The sequence below is a fragment of the Argentina silus genome (assembly GCF_951799395.1).
Source record: "Argentina silus genome assembly, chromosome: 13".
NCBI lineage: Eukaryota > Metazoa > Chordata > Actinopteri > Argentiniformes > Argentinidae > Argentina > Argentina silus.
This window is the reverse complement of record NC_139667.1, coordinates 12,480,757-12,507,743: the sequence shown is the minus strand read 5'-3', so window position 1 is coordinate 12,507,743 and position 26,987 is coordinate 12,480,757. Positions and strand designations below refer to the sequence as shown.

The 26,987-nt window shown below is 46.7% G+C and overlaps 1 protein-coding gene across 1 annotated transcript in view; it reads left to right on the top strand.

The window, feature by feature from the left end:
- Positions 1-26,987, top strand: part of evla (Enah/Vasp-like a) — a 32,786-nt gene that overhangs the window by 5,305 nt on the left and 494 nt on the right. The window contains exons 2-11 of the mRNA XM_083683577.1: positions 13,151-13,319; positions 13,944-14,121; positions 20,448-20,505; positions 21,364-21,422; positions 23,657-23,949; positions 24,129-24,290; positions 24,484-24,526; positions 24,651-24,711; positions 25,737-25,797; positions 26,023-26,080. Of these exons, the coding sequence (XP_083539703.1) occupies positions 13,151-13,319; positions 13,944-14,121; positions 20,448-20,505; positions 21,364-21,422; positions 23,657-23,949; positions 24,129-24,290; positions 24,484-24,526; positions 24,651-24,711; positions 25,737-25,797; positions 26,023-26,080 (1,142 nt within the window). The remainder of the gene's footprint in view (positions 1-13,150; positions 13,320-13,943; positions 14,122-20,447; positions 20,506-21,363; positions 21,423-23,656; positions 23,950-24,128; positions 24,291-24,483; positions 24,527-24,650; positions 24,712-25,736; positions 25,798-26,022; positions 26,081-26,987) is intronic.

Here is a 26,987-nt window from a genome sequence, read left to right as displayed (position 1 = left end):
CGTTCCATTCCATGCATTACAACGAGCCCGTCCTCCAATTTCTACGTCCACTGGTGCCTCCACTGGTGTAAATGCTCTTAGTCTAGAGTTTAGAAATGACTGTAGGATTGGTGACTCAGGCGATCGCAGAGGTTTGGAAACATTTTCGTTTGACTTTTTCCCCAAAGTGAACCCGTTGTCATAAACCCCCTCAAACCACTTGCGTTTAATGTAATGGAGAACGTAGTAACTGAATTTCTAGTGATTGTGTTGTAAGCTTGCTGGCTGTAATACAATTGTATGCCTGCTGGAATTTGGGAAAAGATCATTTCAAATAGAATTCAGAAATAGTATTGACCAGGGACGTATGTCCTATGTCTCTCTACAGTACATTCTATGTGTATGGCAGTGGAGGCTGGTGGAGGTAGAAATCGGCGGACGGGCTCATTGTAATGCATGGAACGGAATAAGGAATTAGTTTGAGACCATTCCACATCGAGACCATTGAGGTCTCATTGAGACCATTCCTGATTCCGTTCCGTGCATTACAATGAGCCCGGCCTCTGATTTCTACCTCCGCCAGCCTCCCCTGTTGTATGGTTGTCAGTGTGGTCAGGATCCAGTTTCCTGTCTGTGTTCAGGAGGCGTGCACTTACTGTACTGGCTGTAAAAATAATACCTCTCTCTCTCTCTCTCTAACCCCCCCCCTCTCTGTCTCTCTCTCTCTCTCTCCCCCCATACCTTGCAGTTGACAGTTGACACTTTAACCTCAGACAGATCTGTTCTGTTGGCCATAACTCTCCTCTGATGTGTTCCCAGGCCCGTATATATACACCCCCCCCCCCCCCCCCCCCGTATCAGGACGTGTTCCCCTTTAAGGATAAGGATTAGTGATAGATAGAGACCTGGCTCTACAGAGGGAGGGAGGGGGGGAGGGAGGGAGGGAGGTGGGGGGAGGGGTGGCTGTAGCTAGCCATGTGTCCCCTATAGGCCTACACTCCTTCTCCTTCATCCCTCTCCCTCTACGTTGTTACTACAATCCTTCCGTTTGGACAGAGCTCTCCTGAGATGAACTATCTCTCCAGCCCAGTGTGTCTGCCGGGGGGCAGTGTTGACCGGAGTCAGGGATGTTTAGCCCATACCACTGGGTCACCGAGCCGGGCTCAGGGTTCTGTGGAGCGACAGGGTCAGTGATTATGATCCAGGTTGACAAGGGCCCTAAAGCTCTGACCAATCACAGCACAGGACCCATTAAACCAATCACAGCCAGCCTTTCTGACCCATAGCGGAACTCAACCTCAATGGTGACATTTCAACTCACAGTGTGGTGGTGTAAGTTAACTGTCATAATAATGACATATTAGGGTATCCTGCTGTTAACAGTAGTCAACAACAACAACAACAACAGCAACAACAACAACAACGACAACAACAACAGCAACGACAGGCATTGGTGTTTGGAGGAGGACATCTCTGTTAGTCCACACTGTGTGGGGTTTATAGACCCCCCCCCCCCCCCCCCCCGTAGCTCATATTCCCACCCCACATGACTCCTAGCATTTCCTCTCACAACATGGTTATTCACATGAGAATGAAGCTGTGATTGTGTCATGGTTAAGATGCACGAGTTGTGCATGACTCTGTGTGTGTGTGTGTGTGTGTGTGTGTGTGTGTGTGTGTGTGTGTGTGTGTGTGTGTGTGTGTATTTCTGGTTGTATTTGACATGCATGCCAGACTGATAAGTCATGCCTATCTATACCATGACCTTGTCCAGACAGACAGTTAGACAGACACACAGACAGACACACAGACAGACCCCTGTACAAGTTCAAAGTAGTCCCACCCACCAAGCCATTGTACTCTGCATTGGTGTGTGTGTGTGTGTGTGTGTGTGTGTGTGTGTGTGTGTGTGTGTGTGTGTGTGTGTGTGTGTGTGTGTGTGCAGACCCACTGCTGGAGGGCATTGCCCGGACATCCCAAATCAATAGCGGCCCCCTGTGCCGGGTGGTCATGGCAACAGCTGGCTGGGTTTAGTGAGGGGGGGTCAGCAGACAGTAGACAACAGGATTTATCAGCAGCAGGTCAATTGTTTTTTTTGTGTGTGTGTGTGTGTGTGTGTGTGTGTGTCACAGCTGGGTGGGGGTTGGGGGATTGTTGTTGGGGGATATGAGGTAATCTCCCAAGGGGATGAGTAGCAGGACAACAGCACTCAGGTCCTACAGGAGTACCAGCAGCATCAGGACCATACACACACACACACACACACACACACACACACACACACGTAATCTGACCCAGGACATCCAGCCGGCCGGTCAATGACTCCATCTATCCGTCATCTCTTTGCTGATGGAAGGATGTGTGTGTGTGGACCACTCAACAGAAGTATCTCTATCTGACTATCAGACGTTTTTTAATATCTACATGTAGGTTGTATTCTCTCCATAAGCCATCGGGGGATTAAGCTTTAATGCCTGAAGCTTTATAGATGGGACCCCTGGCAGCAACAATGCCAGTAATGTGACAGCACCACTGCTGCAACAGAAGGAGGGAAAGAAGGTGGTTTTATGAAGAGAAGTGTATTATTTTCTCCTCCTTCAACATGGATGTCCATCATCTCCAGGCTATAAGGTTCTACCTTCCCCAGAGTGTTAGTGACTCTGGCCTCTTCTACAGCCACATCCAAGCCAGGTGGGTAATAATAATAATAATAATAAAACTAACAATAATAATAATAATAATAAAACTAACAATAATTGCTTGGATTTACTGTATATAGCACCTTTCCATCTTATAACAGGGACTCAAATTGCTTAAATTCAGAGTTGTTTATGAAATATGAATACATAATTTCCAATACACGGCTTTGGGTACAGCCATTGTACTGGGTCCGGTTGGACTGTGGTGGCTGGCTGGATAAGGGACAGTCAGTCTAGAGAGAGTCAGATGCTAATGCTACAGTAGCGTGTGCTAATGCTCGGCAAATACCCACATTTTTGAAAGTGGGACAAAATTAATCTGGACCTTTAAGTATTAATCTTCCGAGGAATTTGAAATGCAAACAGAATAGTTGTTGCTCGTAACAACAGGAGGACTGCCTGAGTTCAGTCGGGAGAGTTCTTTTTTTTTTTTTTTACAGAAAAAGCAGCCAAAGAGTTCAATACCGTAGCTTCCTCTTTCAGGGAACGAAATATCAGCGTACAGTAGATAAATAGATACATAAATAGTAGATACGGTAAAATGACCACATCCAAACCAGACGTTGTTATTCCCTGTGTTCCCTCATTACGCGTGGTGCCGGTGTCACGGTGCGTCTAAGCCGCAGCAACGCGCAGCCAGGATGATGATGAGAATCGATTAGTATGTGAACTCTACGCTGAACATCTTTGTGTTCCCATTCAGAATGCTCCATACAGTCTCTGTGAATAGATACTCTGCCTGGGGGGGTGGGGTGGGGGGGGGGGTGGGGTGGGGGGGGGGGGGGGGTGTTTCATTTACACCAGTTGTGCAGATAGCACAGCTTCAGGCGAACGCTTTCCGGTCCAGTGCCCTTCCTACTTACGTTCCTCCATGAAAAGATGGATGGAAGGTTTTTGTTGCAGCCCCGTACGGAGATGAAGAGCGCTGCTGGAAACAGGCAGCTGTGTTCCCTCAGGGCTGGAGGCTGGTGGAGGTAGAAATTCACCATTCCTCATTCCATGACATTACAATAAGCCCGTCCTCTGATTTCTATCTCCCCAGCCTCTACTGGAGTGAAGACATTTAGAGACTGAGGTAAAATACACTTGATTACACAAGATCTACAAAGTTATTGTAGTGTAACGAGAGGATGCCTAGTCAACTGTCACTTGGTTGGTTAGACGGTTGGTGGGTTAGAGTTAGGGTTAGGGTTAGGGTTAAGCTTAGGGTTAAGATCAGAAACAGGTAGTACAGTTCTAAACTGTCTGTGATGCATCTTTTTTTTCATTTTTTTTGCTGACTCCAGAATTATATAAAACAAAAATCTATATAGCGTCAAATTGATCTCAGCTAAAGTATGCTGGCTTACGTTTAAGTCGTTGGGTCAGTCATGCAAATGGTTGGGTTATATATATGACCCATATAGAGGTGGTCCAGGCCAGCCCTAGTTAGCAGCTGTTGTACATGCTCTCAGCTGGACTTAGTATGATCTGGTGTGTGTACTGTACGTGAAATGATATCATGCTGAACAACAGCCAGCAGCAGTATCTGAATGCTCTTAAAAGCCAACGCTGTTTGGCATTATTCTACATGTTGACATTCATTGTCACAGATAACAATGAGTTCTCTGGCAGCGGATTTGTTGGCTACATCTTTGTGTGTGTGTGTGTGTGTACAGTATATGTATGTGTGTGTGTGTGTGTGTGTGTGTGTGTGTGTGTGTGTGTGTGTGTGTGCAAGCAAGAACATTAAGTTAAGAACATAAGCACATTAATATCGAAGGAGCACCAGAACATTAGGGCCCACAACCGTGCTCTCTCTCCTCGCTGGCTTAATTGTAGTTCATTCACCGTGCAGTAGCAGGGGGGCGAGGGTGTGTGTGTGTGTGGGGGGGGTTAACTTGAATTCCCTTTCCAAGTTCACAAACCTTCTCTTTTTCCACCATTGGCACGTCTACACGACACCTAGCCTTCTCAATCTAATTCCAAGTATGTGTGATTTTCCCCCCCCTAATTTTGATTTATCAGCTTCTCAAGTAATCAAGTTGGCTCGTACATTTTTGGCCCCGCAGGACTCCCCTTCCAATTAGACTTTCTCTGTGTAGATTAGAGACTTGTAAGGGAGTTAAACCCTGGTTCATTTAGACTTAAGGCTGCAGCCAGAGAGGTAATGATCTGATCTCCCTAGAAGTCCTCTGTAATCTGGCTACTGAGACCCTCTGTGTCAGCTGGAGTCTCACACGCACACACACACACACACACACACACACACACACACACACACACACACACACACACACACACACACACACACACACACCCTCCCTCCCTAAAAATCACCATTGCTCCACCAGAAAGAATGGAGTGCAGGCTATAATCCACTGGCATCCTTCCATGGCTCTCTGCTCTCTAATAACAGGGCAGGCTTGCTCTCCCTCACCAAGCCAGCGGTTCTGTTCTGCCTAATCTGGGCCTCAGCTAAATATCACCCCAGCTGGTATTTTGGGTCTGTGTGTATGTGAACCGACACAGGTTCCAAATGTGAAACACACTTAGATTCCCCCAATGCCGTTGGGTCTGTGGCGGCCATGTTTGATTCACCCAGCAGTGAATGAATGGATGATATCCTTCATGTTGATGTATACTATCATTGACCTTGATCTGTGATAGTCGTGTTCTAGCCGAGCAGAGCAGAGCCGGTCTGAGATAAGGCTGAATAGCCTCTGTCTGTGGCGGCCATGTTTGATTCACCGGATGGTTGATGGATGCTAACCCTGTGTAGAGGGAGAAGTCAGGTACAGAATGGGATTTGGGTTTCATGAACTCTGATGATATATGTTTGTCTAGCTCCAGTACACAGCTATACGTATGTCTAGCTCCAGCTTGTGTAGCAATGAAATGTTTTGTCTTGTATATAGGCTACAGTATACATGTCTACCTAAGCCTAACCATAGAAAATTGTTGCGTATCAACAGAAAGAGAGAAAGAGAGAGAGAGACCGAGAGAGACAAAGGCCTTATGAATCAAATAGCTTACATGATGCAGCAGTCTGAATCGTCTATTCGGGTCTGTTCCGGTATGTTCCACTGAACCAGCAGCGGCGGGAGACAATCACCGTGGCAACAAAAGCTGGTTCCCCTGGGCGTCACCCTGGGATGCTGTGTCCGCGCCGCGGCGATCTGCCTCCTGGGTTCCCATGGAAACCCCTGTCTGACACGTCACCGAGGCTCAAAGGCTAAACATTAGCAGGGGATGCTCAAGTCATCAGCTGCCCTTACCTTACTTCCCCCTTCCTCCCCACCTCCCCCACTGTGTGACAAGGTCAGGTCAATGAAGTTGTGTGTCGTCCACCAACCCCCCCCCCCCCCTCCACCCCCCACAACAGAAAGCACTCAGCTAATGGAGAGGCGACTGGGCTGGGAGGGAAATACACACACCGTATGTGCGTGCGTGCGTGCGTGCGTGCGTGTGAGTATGTGTAGGGCAGACACATTGCTTAATTCTAAAAGGGCTGGAAATGTATGGCCTCCTTTCTCCAGCCCGCCCATGAGGCTTATTTAACATGTTTAAGCACTCAATGTAGCAGAAGCCTCCATCCACTCTACCTTCTAACCTCTCTCTGTCTCTCCCTGTCTCTCTCTCTCCCTCTCTCTCCCTCTCTCTTCCTCTCTCCCCTCTTTCTCAGCTTGAATGACAGTAGGCTACTCTCTTTCTCTCTCTCTCTTTCTCTCTCTCTCTCTGTCTCTCTCTCTCTCTCTCCCTGTCTCTCTCTCTCCCTCTCTCTCCCTCTCTCTTCCTCTCTCCCCTCTTTCTCAGCTTGAATGACAGTAGGCTACTCTCTTTCTCTCTCTCTCTCTCTCTCTCTCTCTCACTCTCTCTCTCTCTCTGTCTCTCTCTCTCTCTCTCTCACTCTCTCTCTCTCTCTGTCTCTCTCTCTCTTCCTCTCTCCCCACTCTCTCAGCTTGAATGACAGTAGGCTACTCTCTTTCTCTCTCTCTCTGTCTCTCTCTCTCTCTGTCTCTCTCTCTCTCTGTCTCTCTCTCTCTCTCTCACTCTCTCTCTCTGTCTCTCTCTCTCTCTGTCTCTCTCTCTCTCTGTCTCTCTCTCTCTGCCTCTCTCCCAGTGGTTACTTAACAATCTGTCACTGGAGGCTACACAGCGTCAGCCCCTAGTTGATCCCTAAGCCGTCATAATGGAATCTGAGGCTACAATAGAGGTTGGGATTTGTCCAGTATAGTAAGTAGGTTTTGGGAGGTTTTCCAGCTTCTCAAAGCCATGCTGCATTCCAGGTTAGAGGCCCTAATACACACTGATCCCATCAACAGAGCTGAAGTAGCTAGAATTATTCAAGACTACTATCAACAATTGGTTATAGTGTTTTGAGTGTTTTAGGATTTAATATGTTTCTGTTGCTAAATAATTCAAACAAACGTCATGCAGGTCTTAAAGCAATTACACACACACACACACACACACACACACACACACACACACACACACACACACATTGATTTCAGAGCTGAGCTGAATTGAGTATTTTAAGAAAGCTGTGAAAAACTGTTGGAAGATCAAGAAATGGGCCCTTTGAATAATTAATGTATAGAACCATGTGTGCGCATGGGTTTGTGTGTACAGGTGTTTAATGATTCTGTCAATGTGTGTTTGGAGACATATTTAGACTTTTATTCATGACTTGGACATGAAAAGTGCTGAGGCCATACAAACTTCATAAATTGTTTACCGGATACCCCGCTTCACTTTAAAAACAAACCAAAAAAAAACAGATTTTGTAGCTCAACTAGCTAACAGCTGTGTTTAGTACTGTTCACCGCAAGATAGACACACTGGCTGGCTGAGGTCTGACTGGGGTCTTGAAGGGCCAGTGTTGTATTTTTGGAAGGACAGATGTACAAGTGATTTCATCATTAGCCTACAATTGAATATGCCTTATAGGTTTCAGGTTTCAGGTTTTACATTTTACATTTTACATTTATGGCATTTAGCAGACGCCTTTATCCAAAGCGACTTACAACAAATACATTTGTCTAAGTGAGTGAATCATCTATCCATCAGTCATCATAATCTTGAACAGAAATAAGACAGATATTAGCCAGAAATTGACAGACTAACCAATCCCACTTATTCTACCAAAAACTGACAAAGTAACTAACAAATCACACTTCATTCAAATGCAGAAGGAATTTTACTCAGCCAATCCCGAAGACACAGAAGATTCCACAGCTCTAGACAATTGTACCTGGCTGCCTGTTCAGTATTTGAAGCAATATATCTAGCTTTGGGTGCCTATTAAACCTTTAGCTTTTCCGTATGCTGCGAAACAACCCAGCAACATTGGTAATAATGTGTTATTGCTTGTAATGTCTAGAGTTTACTTGACATTACAAGCAAGTTACAGGTCAAACATGGCCGATGTTTAAAGAGCAGCATTTTTATTAAAGCCACAGTATGTCATTTTCCCAGTCAATTCAAATAATGTATACTGTATCGTATACCTACCCCTGGATTTTGACAAATATGACTTAAATTGCATAATGAGGTAGTTACATCTGTCTCACCTTTCCATAGCCAAAACACCAATGACTCAAGATAAGATTTCGCATACGGACCCAAAATTCATTCATGTTAATGTATTTAACAATCAGACTGAAATGTATCATCATATTTCTCATACTTTTCATATTTATCTAAGCCGGATATTTGTTCACTCGATACACTTTGATACTGTTTTTTTATTTATTATTATTATTATTATTATTTATTTATGTAAATCGTTCGCCTCACGTTTCTGAAAATCCAGTTTGATGGCCTTCTGCATTTTTAAAAGGTGCAGTCTAGCATGTGAGGGGGACGACAGGGCTGACCCCCTGAACAACTGCTACAGCAAGGAGAACACACACACACACACACACACACACACACACACACACACCACGACTCACATCCTCAGTCAACTGTAGTTCACACACTGTATGACCCTGGACCCCCCCCCATCCTAATGTCGAGATGTCCCTGGACCCCCCCCCCCCCCATGTCTAGATGGTTCAGTCAGTGGGTGAATCTGTAGCCGTCTGTCATCAGGTTGTCATGTATCATCCCAACATAGATCTGTGTTGGTTTGGATGTCCTCTACAGCAGGGGAGGCTGGTGGAGGTAGACATCGGAGGACAGGCTCATTTTAATCAATGCAATGGAATGAGGAATGGTATCAAACACATTGATACCATTCCTCATTCTGTTCCATGCATTACAATGAACCCGTCCTCCGATGTCTACCTCCACCAGCCTCCCCTGTACTGTAACCATACATCACACTTATGAATATTATAGATAAACCATTCATGGCTGCTATAAATGAAGTGAATAACAACCACATACTATATTAAATGATTAACGGTGTGATCCATAGTTATTAAGGTCTGCTAAGAAGGTTCTGTTGGGTCATCGGATCACATACTGTAGAGAACCACATATAGGTCTGCTAATAGACCTGTCTAAGACCAGCTGCTATCTTTAAAAAGGTTTATAGATGCAAAACCTCCAAAAAACAGACAGGAAAAGAAACAGAGAGAGAGAGAGAGAGAGAGTAGCCTACTGTCATTCAAGCTGAGAAGGGGGGGAGAGATAGAGAGAGAGACAGAGAGAGAGAGAGAGACAGAGAGAGAGAGAGGGAGAGAGAGAGAGAGAGAGACAGAGAGCCTATATCTGGCCTGCCTGAGTTGAGGTCTAGCTTGTTATGCGTCCCATGTAATGATTGAGCAACGTCCGTCAGCCACATAGACGGATGTTCTGCTTTATTTCGGACCGACTGGGGAACTGAAACCCCCGGCCTCAGGCTACAGGCATGCCACCCCTCGTCCCGCAATTGCTCCAGAAATAGGGCTTGTTTTTGTAAGGAGATCCCCCCAGTAAATACAGTCAAAGAGCTGAGCATCTCCCCCGCGACCTGGAGGTCTCAGATGCATTGAAGAGGAAGTTTGTTAGGTGATTATACAGAACTAGATTGGAGATGTGAGGGAATAACATTACGGTCAACCTCTCACTGTACAATGTTACCTGGTCAGTTTTGGTTATTGGATTCCCTCCCTTTCAGAGCTGTCCGTGTAATAATGTTGCTGCCAGTGTGATTTTAGACATAGTGATATTTTTCGGACTCTTATCATTTATGGATTTCCGTAACATACAGTAATGTGTCATGTGCCCCTCCCTCTGTCAGTGTTGGTGTCTTGCTGCCAAAATAGTTCAAATGTCTGGTTCGCTTAACATGGTTTTTAGTTCACCAGCTTTTGTATTGATTATATCTTGATTGAATAATTGAGTATGGAGATTTCCCTATTGATAATGTGTTGAATTAAATGCATGCTCACCTACTCCAGGCCAACCCCATTTCCTATAGTACTTCCTGTTTCTAAAATGGTATTATATTCTGTGTCACAAGTACACCTCAGTCAAACTGGTTGAGATGTCACGCAGACAGAAGGGGTAAACCACATCTTATATTTCATATTCTCATATTTCATGTGAATGTAAGATATTCATATCTCGTCAAGGTCTTACAGTGGTATAAGTGTAGACACTGTGAAACCGGGGGTTGATAGTTGATAATTGATTTGGCTTCTAGATTTTCTGTCAGACACTAGAAGTATTATCAGAATATAAGAGAACTGAATCTGAAATGAGTGCTTACCTTATAAGAGTTGTGATGTTGGCTGTGTGTGTGTGTGTGTGTGTGTGTGTGTGTGTGTGTGTGTGTGTGTGTGTGTGTGTGTGTGTGTGTGTGTGATAATAGGTGTGTGTGTATTTGTTGTGTGATGATACAGTGTGTTTGTTGTGTGTTTGTATGTGATGATGGCTGTGTGTGTATTTGTTGTTTGATGATGGGTGTGTGTTTGTATGTGATGATGACTGTGTGTGTATTTGTTGTTTGATGATGGGTGTGTGTTTGTATGTGATGATGGCTGTGTGTGTATTTGTTGTTTGATGATGGGTGTGTGTTTGTATGTGATGATGGCTGTGTTATAGTGTGAAGCTGAGGAGTGGTAGAGACTTGTCAGTGTTGTTACTGTGGTAGGCTATATCCTTAAAGGGATAGTTCACCCAATTATTTTGACTATGAAATGTCAAACATGCTAACTTAGGGTCCATTGACTTGCATTGAGATTTGGTTTGAAATGCTAACAATTAGCTGTTAGTTACATTGACCAAATAAAAAGAACCAATGTGTGGATTTTTGGGGCCTTGTTCATAGACTCCTTTCAGGGTAAGGAACCAAATATTTGATTTTGTCATTAGGGTGAACTATCACTTTAAGGAAAGATTGTTGTGGCCTGCTGTCGTGTACAGACCTATTTACAGATATTTTCTACACAGAACATACAGTATAACAGTCATTATGAGCTCTGTGGCTCAGTCGGTAGAGCATGGCGCTAACAACGCTTAGGTTGTGGGTTCGATTCCTGCTGGGACCATATATACTGAAAAATGTATGCACTCACTGCAATGTAAGTCGCTTTGGATAAAAGTGTCAGCTAAATGGCATATATTACTCTCTAACTCTGTGGGACTGCTTAGCCCTATCCAGTCCTATCAGATCAGTGAACGAGGGAGGAAGAAAGGGAGGGAGAGAGCAACATTCTAGATTGAGATGCAGCCTTTTGAGTCCCTGTCCTCCTGCAGTGGAGAGACCTCTCTGAGGTGTCAGTCAGTTAGCCTTCCTCCTGGGGAGGAGGAGGAGGAGGAGAGGAAGGTCACATGTTGACATTTGAATGCTACTGGTGTCCCGAGGGCCTTAGGTCCTGTACAAGCCTTGTACTGCCCCTCTGACGGAGGCTACGGAGCTGGGATGGTGGTGCAAAGATACGTTATAGATATGTTTGAAAATCATAGCATGTGGGGCGCTTAGTGGCGTAGCACACTAATGCGCTTACCACGTAATCGCAAGGTTCCTGGTTCGATTCCGACCCTCGACCTATCTTGCATGTCATCCCTCCTCTCTCTCCCATCCTTCCTGTCTACTGTCTCTATCCCGATAAAAGCAGAAATGCCCTAAAACAAAACATATTTAGAAAATCATAGCATGTAGAGTTGACACATATGATTGTGTGATGGCATTGAATGAGCTTTCACATTCCAAAGACTGTGTTTGAAATATTCACTTTTAAAAGAGTATTGCAATACAGTGCCCTGCATAGATAATGGGAAAGTAAAGCAATTTAAAAAGTGTTGTCATTTCTAAATGGTGAAACCAGTATATACACAAATACCATCACATAAAAGCTGAGAATTTGTAACTTCATAGTAAGTTAAAGTTTTATTTCAAATCTAAACTTTTGGAGTATATAGCTGTAAGAAGACACAATTATTCACTGTCCCATTACTTACGCAGGGCACTGTATGTATTTGGTGATTTAGGTGATAATGTTCCAAGGAACTTGATGTGGTCTCATTTTAAAGCTGTTGATGTGAGAAGTCACAAGTCTGTCAGACCCAATGGTGCAAATTGTTATAAGCGTCATGCAACATCACCTCCATGCTGCCCTGTGTGTGAAATTTCAACCTGCCATTGATATTCATTCTCAAGCTATCTTTTGATTTGATAACATGCGCTTCATTGCCGTGTACTGACTCACCACAGTATTCAGTGGTCTGATTTGATTTGTTCACGGAATTCAATTTCCTGTCAGTTGGTGCTTTCGGAACATGATTATTTGTAGAAGCGGATTCATCATTCCTCCGTGTGGAGCTGCTTTGTCTCTCATTTACTTTTCAACAAATAAAAGTCCTCCCCATCTGGAGATTAGGTTGTTGGCTAATTAGATGCTTCTGTTTTTAACACACTGTATCATTATCATAGATCAGCGTCACACACCCTTCTGCCCATGGCTCGAAACATCTCAGAGGCATGCAATTATGATACCACTGCACCACAGCAAAGTGCAACAGGGAGAGAGGCAGTTTGGAGGGTTTGCGCTGGGATAAGGGTGCTGGGGTTAGGGTGCTTGTTTGTATGGTTTATATGGTGGCCCCTCCCTCTCCTTAGGGCACACAAACTGTCAGATTCCAAATGCTATCTTCAGAGAGGCGTGGCTCCTCTCAGTGTCCCTTCACTAAACTAGCTTACGAACAGTACAGTCATTCTATTGTATTCTATGTATTCTATTCTGCTCTATTTCATCGTTCTTTTCTATTCCGTTCCTTTCCATTCCATTGAATTCTATTCCATTCCATCCATTCCATGCCATTCCATTCCTTTCTCTTCTATTCTGGTCTATTCCATTCCATTCCATTCTGTTCTATTAGATTCCATTCCATCATTCTATTCCATGCCATTCCACTCTCTACGAACAGCACCACATCACATCCACTTGCAGTGAAAGACAGGAAAACCTCCGTAACGCTTTGAAACCGAACCCGTCATCACTGAAGCGTATTGACCTTTGACCTTTTTGTGTCTGTGTGTCTATCCTCCTCCACAGTGAGCAGAGCATCTGCCAGGCGCGGGCCTCCGTCATGGTCTACGATGACGCCAGTAAGAAGTGGGTGCCCATCAAGCCCGGCCAGCAGGGTTTCAGCCGCATCAACATCTACCACAACACGGCCAACAACACCTTCAGAGTGGTGGGAGTCAAACTGCAGGACCAGCAGGTACTGATATCAGGCTATGAGGTAGATCTTTTATTAGATATGTACATCTATGAGGTAGATCTTTCATTAGATATGTACATCTATGAGGTAGATCTTTCATTAGAAATGTACATCTATGAGGTAGATCTTTCATTAGAAATGTACACCTATGAGGTAGATCTTTCAATAGAAATATAAATCTATTAGATAGATTCTTAATTTGATATATAAATCTATTAGATAGATTCTTAATTAGATATATAAATCTATTTGGTAGATCCGGGGGTAGACTCACAGTACACACATTAATACTTACTTCCATAGATAGAGCTTCGCCAGCGTTTTTACCAATCAAAAACCATTTCCAGGTGACTAGAATGTGACTAGAATGAATATGAAGATAGAATAAACAGAATGATCATGTTTGATAGTGTTTATGCTATGTAATCTAACACGTCTAATAGTTGTCTGTACCTGTTATCCCTTGGCATCTATACTAGGGGAGTCTGGTGGTTTGATACCATTTCTCATTCCGTTCCATGCATTACAATGAACCCATCCTCCGATTTCCACCTCCATCAGCCTCCCCTGGTCTACAGTCATTTAACTAATGATTGAGTGGTTATGTGTCCTCCTGGCCTCTAGGTGGTGATCAACTACTCCATCGTGAAGGGTCTGAAGTACAACCAGGCCACGCCCACCTTCCACCAGTGGCGCGATGCCAGGCAGGTGTACGGCCTCAACTTCGCCAGCAAGGAGGAGGCCACCACCTTCTCCAACGCCATGCTCTTTGCCCTCAACGTCCTCAGCTCGCAAGATGGAGGTGCGGCCATGTTTGAAGTCCCAGTTTTCCTCTTCCTCTGGCAGGGTTTTGGTCAATACCAGAAGTGAATCGAAATTCAAATTGTAAACTGAAAATAGCCCATTGTTTTCCATGCAGATATATCAACTCATTAATTTAATTTAATTTACTTGTATTGAGTGAATCGTAATTTGACCCAACCCAAACATGTTGATGATAAATGCTAATCTTTTGACTCAGCCATCTGTGATCAATCCAACTCAATTACTGTTTGGGGACTGTTGGATTGATTAAGTGACCATAATCTGCTTGCTTAAATGGGTTTAGGATAAATTGCTTCAGGTTGTAGTCAGAATGTATTGTCTGATGAAGACCCCCCACCATGTTCACTCACACTTGGGGGTACATCCCAATCAGACAGTAGGGACGTGTGCAGAGCACTGATTAGAGCTCATACTCTCCACTGGAGGTGAAGGGGTGGGGGTAGGGGCCCAGGGATTAGGAGTGACCCCTTGGGGTTGGAAGCCACCCTTGGTTCAACCATATGACAGAAGGATTGCCAGTGGGTTGGACCAGTGTTGTTGTATAGCTCTCATCTGAGTTCTACCGCCCTCTGCTGGCTGACAAGCTCCAGAGCAAAAGCTTTGGGCAATATCTGTTGCCATACAAACCTGGTACAAACAGCGTGTATGTAAAATGTTACAAAGATACAAATACACATACATGACAAATGTTAGCGACACATTTGAGGATTAAAAACAACTGCAGCTATCAAGAACATTTTCGTTGATCAGACCCTTCCACATGGCTAACCAGGTCAGGAAAGACTCTGACCTTAGTCAGCTGATTGACCTCCTGCTGGACATACATGTTGCTACGCAGTTTATGACAGCGCTGCACACTTCGTACAATTTATGGGGCCCTGTCGTTTATACGAAGCCTTACTCTACTCGTACTTAACTAAGTAGCACCTCAGCCTCTCTGGTTACAGCTTGCTGCTACTTATAAGCTGTGGGGGGTTGGGGGGGCGGGGGTTCTGTAGGTTGTGGGTGGTGAGGAGGAGTCCGGTGACAGCCAGTTCTGTCCCCTTGGCCCTGGCCCTCCCATTGGTGCCCGGCCTGGCTAAAATATCCATGGAGCCATGCTGTCTTATGCCCCGTCTCACATGATGCTTCTCCTTATTTTGGTGAAACTGGAGGGGGGCCACTCAGGAGTTATGGAGACATGGGGGTCCACACACGCCAGCCAGAGGTGTGTCTGTCTCCACCACGCAGACAGCGCTCTCTCCTGCTGCCCTATACAGCCCCTACTGCAGGGGTCCTCTTTGCTGGATCTCTGCGGCCCCCCAGACTCCTGGTGATTCATGTCGTCCGGGCAGCTGCCCGACTAGAAGCTGAACTGCACAGTCGTTAGATTGCGAAAAAAGAAGATGACACAGCTGAGAGGGGGTGTAATCACAATGAGCCGAAGTCCGGAGGCTCCGTCTCCTGGGATGCTCAGGAGGTGCAGCTCTACAGTGATCACCCTCAGTGAGTACCTGCGGGTGTGTCTGTGCAGGGTGTTGTTGGTGCAGTGGAAGGGAGAGTTTCAGACAGAGGGGTCGGATCAGGTACGTCTATACAGCGTGGTGGTGCCAACGTCTGCCAACATTGTGAAGCTGGCTGGCACCGCCTCTCTGGCTGCATTGTGGAGCACAGATAGCAGGTCGTATTCTAGAATCCACTTTTTTGCTGTATATATCTGCTGCCAATGAAAGGGGTGTCTATTTTTAAACAACAGTCTCTGCTCCAGCGCCCCTACGTCATGTTTTGAAGCCACAGTACCTCAAAGTGTTGTGGGGGGGGGGGCAATTAGCTAATCACCATCTAAAATGTGTGTGTGTGTGTGTGTGTATTTGTGTGTGTGTGTGTGTGTGTGTGTGTGTGTGCAGTGTTCATGTGCGTAAGTGTGTGGATGTGTGTGTGTGTGTGTGTGTGTGTGTGTGTGTGTGTGTGTGTGTGTGTGCGTGCGCGCAGTGTTCATGTCTGTAAGTGTGTGTGTGTGTGTGTGTGTGTGTGTGTGTGCGTAAGTGTGTGTGTGTGTGTGTGTGTGCATTTGTCTGTATGTGCGTCAGAGAGGGAGACAGAGAGAGAGAAGGTTGTGTCCCTAGAGGTCCAGGGGTTTCTACATCCTTGCTGTGTACAGGCCTGATCAAGCCCCTTCATCTCCACAGGGCCTCGTCTTCCTCACCTCACCATGGCAACAGCTAGGACCCCATATGTCACAGCTGTGTGTGCGTCATGCACACGTCTAATTGATTCATTCACACCATCCCCTGTGAAGGCCTGATTCTGCAGATGTGCAGTGTAACCTTGGGTTGTGTTATGGTAATGATGCTTCCCATCTGCCTAGTTTAGCATTGATAACCTTTGATAGCTATTGTCGTCATGGTGAGGCACATGTGCTGTGTAGCATCAGGAGCCTTGGGTTGTACAATAGTAATAGCGTTGGGTCACCTAGCTGTATGTCATGATGCAGTTGATAGGTGGCTGCCGCTGGCTAGTGGCAGCCATTACGGTGGTCCGCTTCGTTAGCAACAGTTGATGGTTTGGGTTGTGCTGCACCCACTACCCACTCTTCAGATATACAGCACAGTACACCTTACTCAGTCAAGCTGTTCTGTCTTTTAGTCAGTAGCATTGACTAAAAGTGAATGTCAAAATGTCCACATAGCGAGTGAGCGACAGGAAAAACGTTGTGACACGATGAACAATTGCAGTACAGTTTGTGCATTTCTAACTGTAAATAATATGTTGACCAAGAAGTGAACCATGTTCATGACTAAACCCTGCTGTAAGATCCGGTTCGACTGAACGTCTTTCATAGGCACCAACTCTGAAACAACGACTGCTCTCAATCCTCAATGGGATATTGTTTCGGCTGTTTAGCCACCGGCTGTCTCGCTATGCTCTGTGAGACCATCTCTGTGCTTCTTGCAGCTGGATACGTGCTATAATTAGCGCATGGCTACGCTAGCGGTGTGGATCATTATCATGTGCTAACATGGGGGGTTCAGAGGAGTGTCATGACAGAGAAAACAAGGCATCCCAAGGCTGCTTCTATCAAAGAGCTTCTCGTGAAAAAGAAGGAAGGCAGGCTTCTAAACAACCGCACTGTAGTGTTGGGAAATATGAATATGTAAACCCTGAATACAGGGTAGAGAAAGATGAATGCATCAGCGGGGGCAGGTGGAGGTAGAAATCAGAGGACGGGCTCATTGGAATGCATGGTATTGGTATTGAAATGGTATTGAAACCATGCATTACGATGAGCCCGTCCTCCGATTTCTACCTCCAACCAGCCTCCCATGGAATGGACATAGAGCATGGTTTATATTCATCTGCTGTTTTCAAAAATGTGTGCTCTGATTTACAACTAGAATATTTCCCCTCTTTGTGAGACGAGGACTGAGAAGATCAAAGGAGCGCATGCTGAGTGAGAATGAACACGTCTATTTATGAATGGGAAATGCTACCTTGATGTTTACATCACATTCAGGGATGTGATCTGGGATGTGATCTGGGATGTGATCTGCCCACCAGAAGTAGATGTCTATTCTGGTGATGCAATCAGAGTTAACACCAAGCTCCTGACCTAGTCTAGGGCCCCAATTTGATTCAGCAAATAGTGCTAAGCAGAGCAAAAAATAAATAAATACTGTAAAACTCTACTCTACTCTACTCTTTACTGTAAAATACTCTACTCAGCATGATTTTGTTTTTATTGTAGCTTGATTTGAGCAATGGTTTTGAGAACACCGTAATTATTCAATCAGAGTTTTTGTAAACAATCTGACAATGCGTTGTATAGCATGGAAACGTGAGACGCAGTATTCAAAACTCCCATTGGATTATTTGTCATTGCGCCTATTCGAAATGTTACCCATTTTTGCACATGGTAGAGAACAGGATGACATGGTGAATCATACTAATATCAGTTATGTCAAGAAAAGGCATCAAACAACAAGTATCACCAACATGACAAGCCAACTAAACACTGAGTATGGTACGGAGAGAACGCTAACACTGGGAGGCTGGTGGAGGTAGAAATCGGAGGACCACTCCTCATTCCATTCCAGGGAATGACAATGAGCCAGTCTTCCGATTTCTACCTCCTCCAGCCTCCCCTGAGCAGTACCCTCATAAAACTATGCTTTATGTGTCTGTCTGTCTATGAAGCCAAACACTCCCAGCGGAAATAACACCCAGGGGTGCTCTAGTGTTGCAGGAGGCGCAGAAGATGATTGGTTGGTATTCTTGATATGTAATAAGTGTTTTCCCTCATGGTTCCTTAGAATAGCTCTCTCTTAGAATAGGCTCTTCTTCCGTTAGCTTAGCCACTTAGCTCAGTAGGACATGGAGACTTGGGAAAGAGTCAGGCGTGGAATTGGGTGGGTAACGCGCTCCCAAAGTGAGAATAATTTTGGAGCTGAATGCCCTGTGATTTTACAATGCTGAGTTGTTGACTTCCCCTACTGTTATTGTTTTTCAAATGCCACCCCTGAGTAAGGTATGAGTCACCTAGGCAGTATCCTACCACTCAGGCAACAACCACAACATCAATTATTGTTTGTGTGTGTGTGTGTGTGTGTGTGTGTCTGCTTGTGTGTGTGCGTTTGTCTCTATGTGTTTGTGTGGGTGTGTCCGTGTCCGTGTGTGTGTGTGTGTGTGTGTGTGTGTGTGTGTGTGTGTGTGTGTGTGCGCGTGTGTATGTCTGTGTGTGTGTGCGTGGGTGGTGCGAGCGTGTGTGTGTGTGAATGTGCGTGCGCACGCGCGTGTGTCAGCCTGCCACTGTCAGGTTATATTCAGATCTGTAGCGCTGTTGGCCCTGTTCTGTGGAAACGTCTGTGGTCCCCCCCCCCCCCCCCCCCCCCAATGCTGGGCTCATTAGACACAAACCCTGTTCTTCTCCGAGACAGAACAGAACAGAGCAGAGCAGAGCCCTAGATATAAATACTGCTCTGAAGCAGAGGCACAGCTCCCCATGTGGTGCGTGGTCTCGTCTCAACCCTCACAACTGAACTGTCACTAACCGCCAAGCACCCGCCAAGCACCCGCTCCACACACAAACTCCTTGTACAAGCAGAGAGTCTCAGTGTTGCCGCGATGAGTAGGAACAGCGGTTTGGGCCCCGGGGCTGTTGCAGAATGGGGCGTGCGTGTTTACAGAAGCCTTCCTAATTGGTGTGAGAGAGTCAAGCAGACAGACGAGACACCGTGTCCGACGCAAACGTGATCAACATCCTGCTAATCCAGTTTGAGCCTTTTAGACGCCGATGTGACGCGGACACGGGAGGTGACAGGGAGGGAATGAGAGGAGGGGAGAGAGGGGAGGAGAGGGAGGGAGGGGAGGAGGGGGGGAGGGGAGAGAGGATGAGAGGGAGGGAAGGAGAGGGGGATAGAGGAGGGGGGAGAGAGGATGGGAGGGAGGGGGGGAGAAAGGTAGAGATAAGAAAAGGGCAGAAGGGAGAGAGAGAGGGAAAACAGGACGAAACATGGGAGGGGGACAGTAGAGAGGGGGATAGAGGGAAAGGAAGAGGAGAGATAAAGAGGGAGGGAGGGGAGACAGGAGGATACATGAGAGAGAGAGAGGGAGGGAGGGAGGGAGGATGGTCGAGGAGGAGGGGGACGGGGACGGGAAGGAGATAATGAGGGAGGTAAAGAGGAAGAAAGAGGGTAGGCAGGAGGAGACATGGGAGGAAAGGAGAGAAAGAGAGAGAGGGGGAGCAAGGGAGGGAGGCAGCGAGGCAGGGAGAGCAGTAGACCCACGCCTCAGCTGTGAGATGATGAAACATGCCCTTTGACCTCACTTTACAGAATGAGCTGTCCGTCAGCGGGTTGCCTGGGAGACAGTGTTCCCTCTGCTGCTACTGTAGGTCACATGGTCATGCTCTGATGGCGTGACGCCTCACGGTAGCTGCCAGAGAGAAGAACCCATTCCTGATTCCGTTCCATGTATTACAATGAGCCCCGTCCTCCGATTTCTACCTCCACCAGCCTCCCCTGGTGTAGGATCACAAGACAGCTATGGGCTCTGAGCAGTCACCATGACACCATGTTTACCATCGAAACATCACACATCACTCTCTTTATCGTCTAAACATCCCTCTCTTACTGCAGGGAAGGGCGTGCCGTGGGAAAGTAGGACACCTGATCATTATTCTGATCCATTCCAAACCAGAAGTGTTTCAATCAATGATAACACTAATGCGCATACCAAAAAAAAATAAAAAAGCAGAAATGCCCTAAAAAGCATCGAAAAAAATGAAAAGATAACACTGATGATCCTTCTGTTCTGCTCCCATCACAGGCCCCGCTGTCCAGCGCCAAAATGGGCCGTCCTCAGAGGACGCTGAGGCACAGAGGAGGTAGGTACTGTGTGTGTGTGTGTGTGTGTGTGTGCCAGGATAGGTAGGCTAAAACACAGATCTGGGACCATGAACTTCAGTTGTACGCCTGGGTCCGACCATCAGACCATCTCTGACCACCACAACCAGAACAAATAGTGATTCGGAAATCAACAACAAGCATTCTTAGATGACACAGCAAATCTGCTCTTTGAAGTGAAACTGGGAGCGCTTCCATTGCTGAAAGTATTTCCTCATTTCATCATCTGTGTTGAGGTGAACGGAGGGTGGTGGAGGCAGAAATACACACATGTTTGATTCCCTTCCTCATTCCTCATTCCATTCCATGCATTACAATGAGCCCATCCTCCGATTTCAGCCTCCACCAGCCTCCCCTGGTTGAGGTACAGTCTCCTCTGGCTTGAGGGTACGAGACACATGCATTGGCTAGTGCTGTGTACACAGTCCACTCTAGTGGTTGAAAAGGGGTACTACCTCAATACGATCCAATAGCAGGATATTAGTAAGCACTGTCGGTTACACTCTTCACAAGTGCACTTCAGTCCAATTCAATTCCCTTCCTATAAATTGCTCTTTCCATAAATCTGTGTGCTCCAGTTAAGTGCACTTTGTCATGACAGTCATTTATCTGAGTCAATTATATCTATATTGAAAAGTAAGGGGAGGCTGGTGGAGGTAGACATCGGAGGACGGGCTCATTGTAATGCATGGTATAGAATCAGGAATGGTATCGAACATTCTTTCCGTCCCATGCATGACAATGACAGTCTCCTCTGGCTTCCCCTACTGAAATGCTAAAGGTCAAGGATGACATGTTTCTCTCTCTCTCTCTCTCTCTCTCTCTCTCTCTCTGTGTAGGCAGATGATGGAGCAGCATCAGATGCAGGGAGGGAGGGAGCGACATACCTCTGGATCAGGTGAGGTCCACACACACGCACACACACACAAAGACACACCCACCCACCCACACACAAACACAAACACACACACACACACACACACACACACACAGAAACACACACACACACACACACACACACACACACACACACACACACACACACACACATAGAGACAGATGCACACACACACACACACACACACACACACACACACACACACACACACACACACACACACCACACACACACACACACACACACCCACCCTTGCACACAACCTCTGTCAATATACAACCCACAATCCCCTGTCAATGTCAACACACACAATCTCACAGATCAACTGATTAGGATGCCAACCTTCACATTAGTAGCATGGTAACCAAACACTGCCCAACCGTATCTCCTATCAAGAGAGAACCAGCGCTAACTTGCACTAGCCTAGCCACAGTACACTATCTCCTATGGAGATGGAGCAAGCCTAGCCTAGCCTAGCCTAGCCTAGCCTAGCATAGCGCTGCTCCTGTTCGGACACATCTGTGTTTGACTTCCCCCTCCCTCCCCTTTATTTGCTCATGCTTATGTACCCATGCTTATCCATGCTCAATCATAAACGCTCCCCAGTGCCATAGAGAGTCGCTGGCAGCAGCGGGCCACTGCCTCCTGTCCGCTGGGAGTCGAAATGAATGCCACATGCATCCTGAACGCTCGGCCATGTTGCATTCTGCTGCTGCTTTTGCTTCTTCTTCTACTGCTGCTGCTTCTTTTCTGTTTGATATGCTATCCGTTGATTTAAAAAAAACAAAAAAAAACTGATATTTTCTAATCAGTTTCTGATTTCCGATTTCTCATCTTTGCTTGCTTTGCTTTTCATTATTCTCACTTTTTTCTCTTTCTTTTTTTCTTTTTTTTCCTTCGTTCGTTCGTTGCTTGTTTGTTTGTTTTCCCCCCACCTCCTTCCTCCTCTGTGTGTCTGTCCCACAGTGGTTTCCTCCCTCCAGTATAAAGTGTCGCCCCCTCCCACTCACTCGAACACCCCCCCTGAGTATAGACACTACCGCGCAAGCACACTGCCCCCCTCCTACGCCCGCGTGGCCTCCTCATCCCCTTCCTCCTCCTCCTCTTCCTCGTCCCAGGAGAAGGAGGCTGGTGGGCGGGCCTCCGAGGCCCAGCTCTCCTCCCAGCTCTCCACCTCCATGGCCTCCGCCTTCTCCCCCGTACAGCCGGGGGTGGGCGCCCCCCAGAGCCGCCAGGTCCGTCAGATCCCCCTGTCCCCCCCCACGGCTGCCCGCCAGCCCCACCCCCACCAACAGGAGCCCGCGCTGCCCCCCAAACACGGCACCTGGTCCTCCTCCCACATGTACGCCGCCATGCCCTCCTCCTCGCCCCCCATGATGATGGCCATGCCTGTCAAGCAGGCGTGCCCCCCCCAGCCCGTCCTCCCCGTGGCCCTCCCCCTGCCGCCCCTCACCAGCAGGGTCAAGCCCCACCCCCTGGACGTCTCCGGGGCACCCCACCCCCAGCAACACCCCCAGTCCTACCCCCAGCCCCACCCCCACGCCAATGGCCAACAGGAAGACTACTATGCCCCCCCTCATCACCACCAACATCAGTACCGCGAGAGCCAGTTCTGCGAGGCCGTCCCCTTGCCTCCCCTGATTGGCCAGGCTGCCCAGCAGGGCCCCACCCCCCCGCAGCCCCACCAGCCCCAGTACCCCTCCACCTTCCACCCACAGCAGATGTACCAGGCCACGCCCACGTACGGCAACACAGGCTCCTCCTCCTCGCCCCCTGCTCTCATAGGCCAGTCTGAGGGGGTGTCGCCAAAGATGCTCCCCTCCCCCGTGTTTCAGCCAATCGCAACTAACAGCAGTAAGTATGACTGGAGGTCGCTGAGCTGGACAAGGATCTGGACCAGCGGCGTGTGTTCCCACTTGGATGTGTGTGTGTGCCTGTGTGTGTGTGTGTGTGTGTGTGTGTGTGTGTGTGTGTGTGTGTGTGTGTGTGTGTGTGTGTGTGTGTATGTGTGTGTGTGGAGGGGAGGACCACGCCTCACACACAACATGCATCTGGTTGATGTGGATAGAAGGATATACAGTACCTATCTAGGATATGTAGTACATATGCAGTACTATATACAATACTCCATATATGCAGGATATGTAGTACATGCATAAAAAGCCTTCTGGTCCTTCACATGTCCGTCAGGTGAGCCATGATGTAAACCTCTGATGTCCCCCCTCCCCTCCCAGGTCCCCCTGTCCCAGCCGGCCACCCCTCCTCGGGCCCCTCCTCCTTGGGCATCTCCGTGGCCCCCCCGATGCCGCCCCCTGCTCCGGCACCCATGGCAGGACCCCCAGCCCCCCCTCCTCCACCGGGTCCTCCCCCACCGGGACCCCCACCTCCAGCCACGGTGCCCCCACCCATGCCCCCTCCGCTGCCTGCTGGTGCGGGGCCAGGAGGACCGGGGTGGGCAGGGAAGGAGCCGCAGCCCTCGGGACTGGCTGCCGCGCTGGCTGGAGCCAAACTACGCAAAGTAGCAAGGGTCAGTCGTTACTGTCTACGATACTGAGACTCTGACGTTGTAGTGTCTGTATCTATGTATGTATGAGGGGAGGCTGGTGGAGGTAGAAATCGGAGGACGGGCTCAGTCCTGTCAGTGTCATTGGTCTCTAGAGGGGAACGTAATGAAACTTATAGGGCGCCCATGTCATGTGACCTCAGGATGAGAACAGTCCTCCAGGGACGGGGGGCGGAGCCAAGAACGACGCCAACCGGTCGAGCGGGAGCAGCGCCGGCAGCGGAGGAAGCGGTGGCGAGGGTCTGATGCAGGAGATGAACGCCATCCTGGCCCGCCGACGGAAAGCCTCGGAGAAGCCTGAGGAAGTACGGCCCCCCATTCTGATTGATTTCATATCTTTATCATTTATTTTTCATATCTGCCGTTGAATAATAGATAATGCACCTCAGAAATTACATCCTATCAGTGGGCAGATGATTGTATCACAGATATACTGTATTGATCATCCCTATAATGATCATCCCTATATTGATCATCCCTATCCCTTTCCCTCTGCAGGAGGATCCCAGCACCAGAGGATCAGGCCAGCAGAACTCCACAGGTGGGAACTGAGTTGTTGTCTCGCCTTCCCATAGGCCACCTGTTTGTAGGCTTCCTTTTAAAAGAAGAGGCTTTCATAGTTGTCTCTTCTAACAGTGACTCTCTCTCTCTCTCTCCCTCCATAGACGGGGTGAAGAAGCCATGGGATCGAGCCAACTCTGCTGACAAGTCGTCCCTGGTGTCCAGGTTAGTGACATCATCTTCCTGAATGCAGGCTCACAATAAAGGTTTTTAAAGATCTAGTGGTACCAGGGGAGGCTGGTGGAGGTAGAAATCTTGCTTGTTTTGCCTGTGGGAAACCTGTGTGTGGACCTTCCTCATGTAAACATCCCACCGCCGTTCTGATTCACGCTGTCCGGGTTGTAAAATGTTTACTACCCGTCCAGTGACCTCAGAGTGGTCAGGCCACACGGTTGTCATTGGTGATCCTGTTCCACCAATAGCAATGGTCATTCATTCAGCAAATAAGATAAGCCGATAAGCCGAACTGTATCATGACTAATGTAGTCATCTGTGGTTGAAAAGAGAAACCCAGGTTCTGTTTGCTTACATTGAACGAGTCTGCGATACTGCAACAGACATACTGGTTTAACGACTCATAAACCAGCATTTTTCCCAGAGCGGGGTGAAGAGACCCATAAATTACCATCAAGGGTTGCCATGGCCAACGATTTCCATGTAAGACAATGTTTTAGGCGGGACATGAACAGATCCAGGCAGGTTGCCTATTGAATAGTAGAGGAAACACTGGAGGCATAAACAGAGGAACAGGATACTAGGAGCAACAAGATGTTTACAATACAATAACCCTCCCCTGATGATCTCTGTTGGTGGTTATAGTCAGTGCAGTGAATCGTTTGTAATCCTTTGTAGCTCCTTTTCACTTTGTTTCATTTCCCTGAATATCAGTGTGTTTAGGCTACACTTCTATTACTGACCCACATACTCGGGAGAGGCTGGTGGAGGTAGAAATCGGAGGACGGGCTTCTTGTAATGCATGGGATGGAATGAGGAAGGGTATCAAACACATTTTTGATACCATTCCATATTCCATTCCATGCATTACAAGGAGCCCCTCCTCCGATTTCTACCTCCCCCAGCCTCCCCTGCAAATACTCGTAGTGCCCCATTCTTTGTTATCTGTAGAAACACTGACAGCTCTTCCAGCAGAACATATCCAATTACCACGTCCTGGTGTTGTTGTGTTGCAGAGTGAGACCCGTGGGCAGCACCAGTGATGGAGAAACAATAGACTTTGACAGGATGAAGCAGGTACTGATCTCAAATCTCATTTCAACACTGTTATATCATTGATTGATTGATTCTTATTTATTTGTGTGTCATTGCACTTTCTGCTGGTGCCCAGTCATATATGGGCTTATAAAACAGCATGCAATTGATGATAGCAATAAATCCTCAAAAAGAGATACATAGTTGCCTACATAAATATAAAAAAACCCACTTTCTAACATGTATTTGGTGTTGTTTTTCCAACAGGAGATCTTGGATGAAGTGGTACGTGAACTGCAGAAGGTGAAGGATGAGATCATCAATGGTAGGTGAAGCAGAGCATCATCATGGATTCCTTCACTATGAATCATACAGTCTTCACAGGCAGCACAGCATCAGGGAGAAACTCACCCACACATTCAAGGTCTTCCTGGATTCATTTTCTGTATTCAGCCAAGTTCTATATGTCTCTACATCAAGTAGTGTAGTAGTATCAAGTTCTATATGTTCTATAGTACTAAATCAAGTTCTATATGTTCTATAGTTCTATATCAAGTTCTATAGTTCTATATGTTCTATAGTTCTATATCAAGTTCTATAGTTCTATATGTTCTATAGTTCTATATCAAGTTCTATAGTTCTATATGTTCTATAGTTCTATATCAAGTTCTATAGTTCTATATGTTCTATAGTTCTATATCAAGTTCTATAGTTCTGTAGTTCTATATCAAGTTCTATAGTTCTATATGTTCTATAGTTCTATATCAAATTCTATATGTTCTATAGTCCTCTATCAAGTTCTATATGTCTATATGGCAGGCTAAATAATCAGGCAAATCTGTGTGATAACATTCATGAATAAGCGTTATATAAATTGTATAATAAATGTACATACTGTATTATTGATAGATGTATAGTCCAACAGTATAACGTGAAGAGGCATAAGCATCTGTAAAGCATTTTTCGATGCATTTCAATGGCTTATTGTAACGTGTTGGATAGAGAAGAGAGTCTCACACTCTTGCTGCGATGCAATTATTGTTGTCAAGCAACGTTTGACGTTTTCCTGTTGCCAGGAATCCTAATCACTTCTATCCTCAAACAATACTTCTGTAGGCATACAATCCATCCTCTTTACTTATTCATACTAATCCCCTCGCTGTTGACATAGAGAGTAGCATGGGGACAATACCCTTCTGTACAGCCTATCATCCGCTACCTAGCTTCTCACG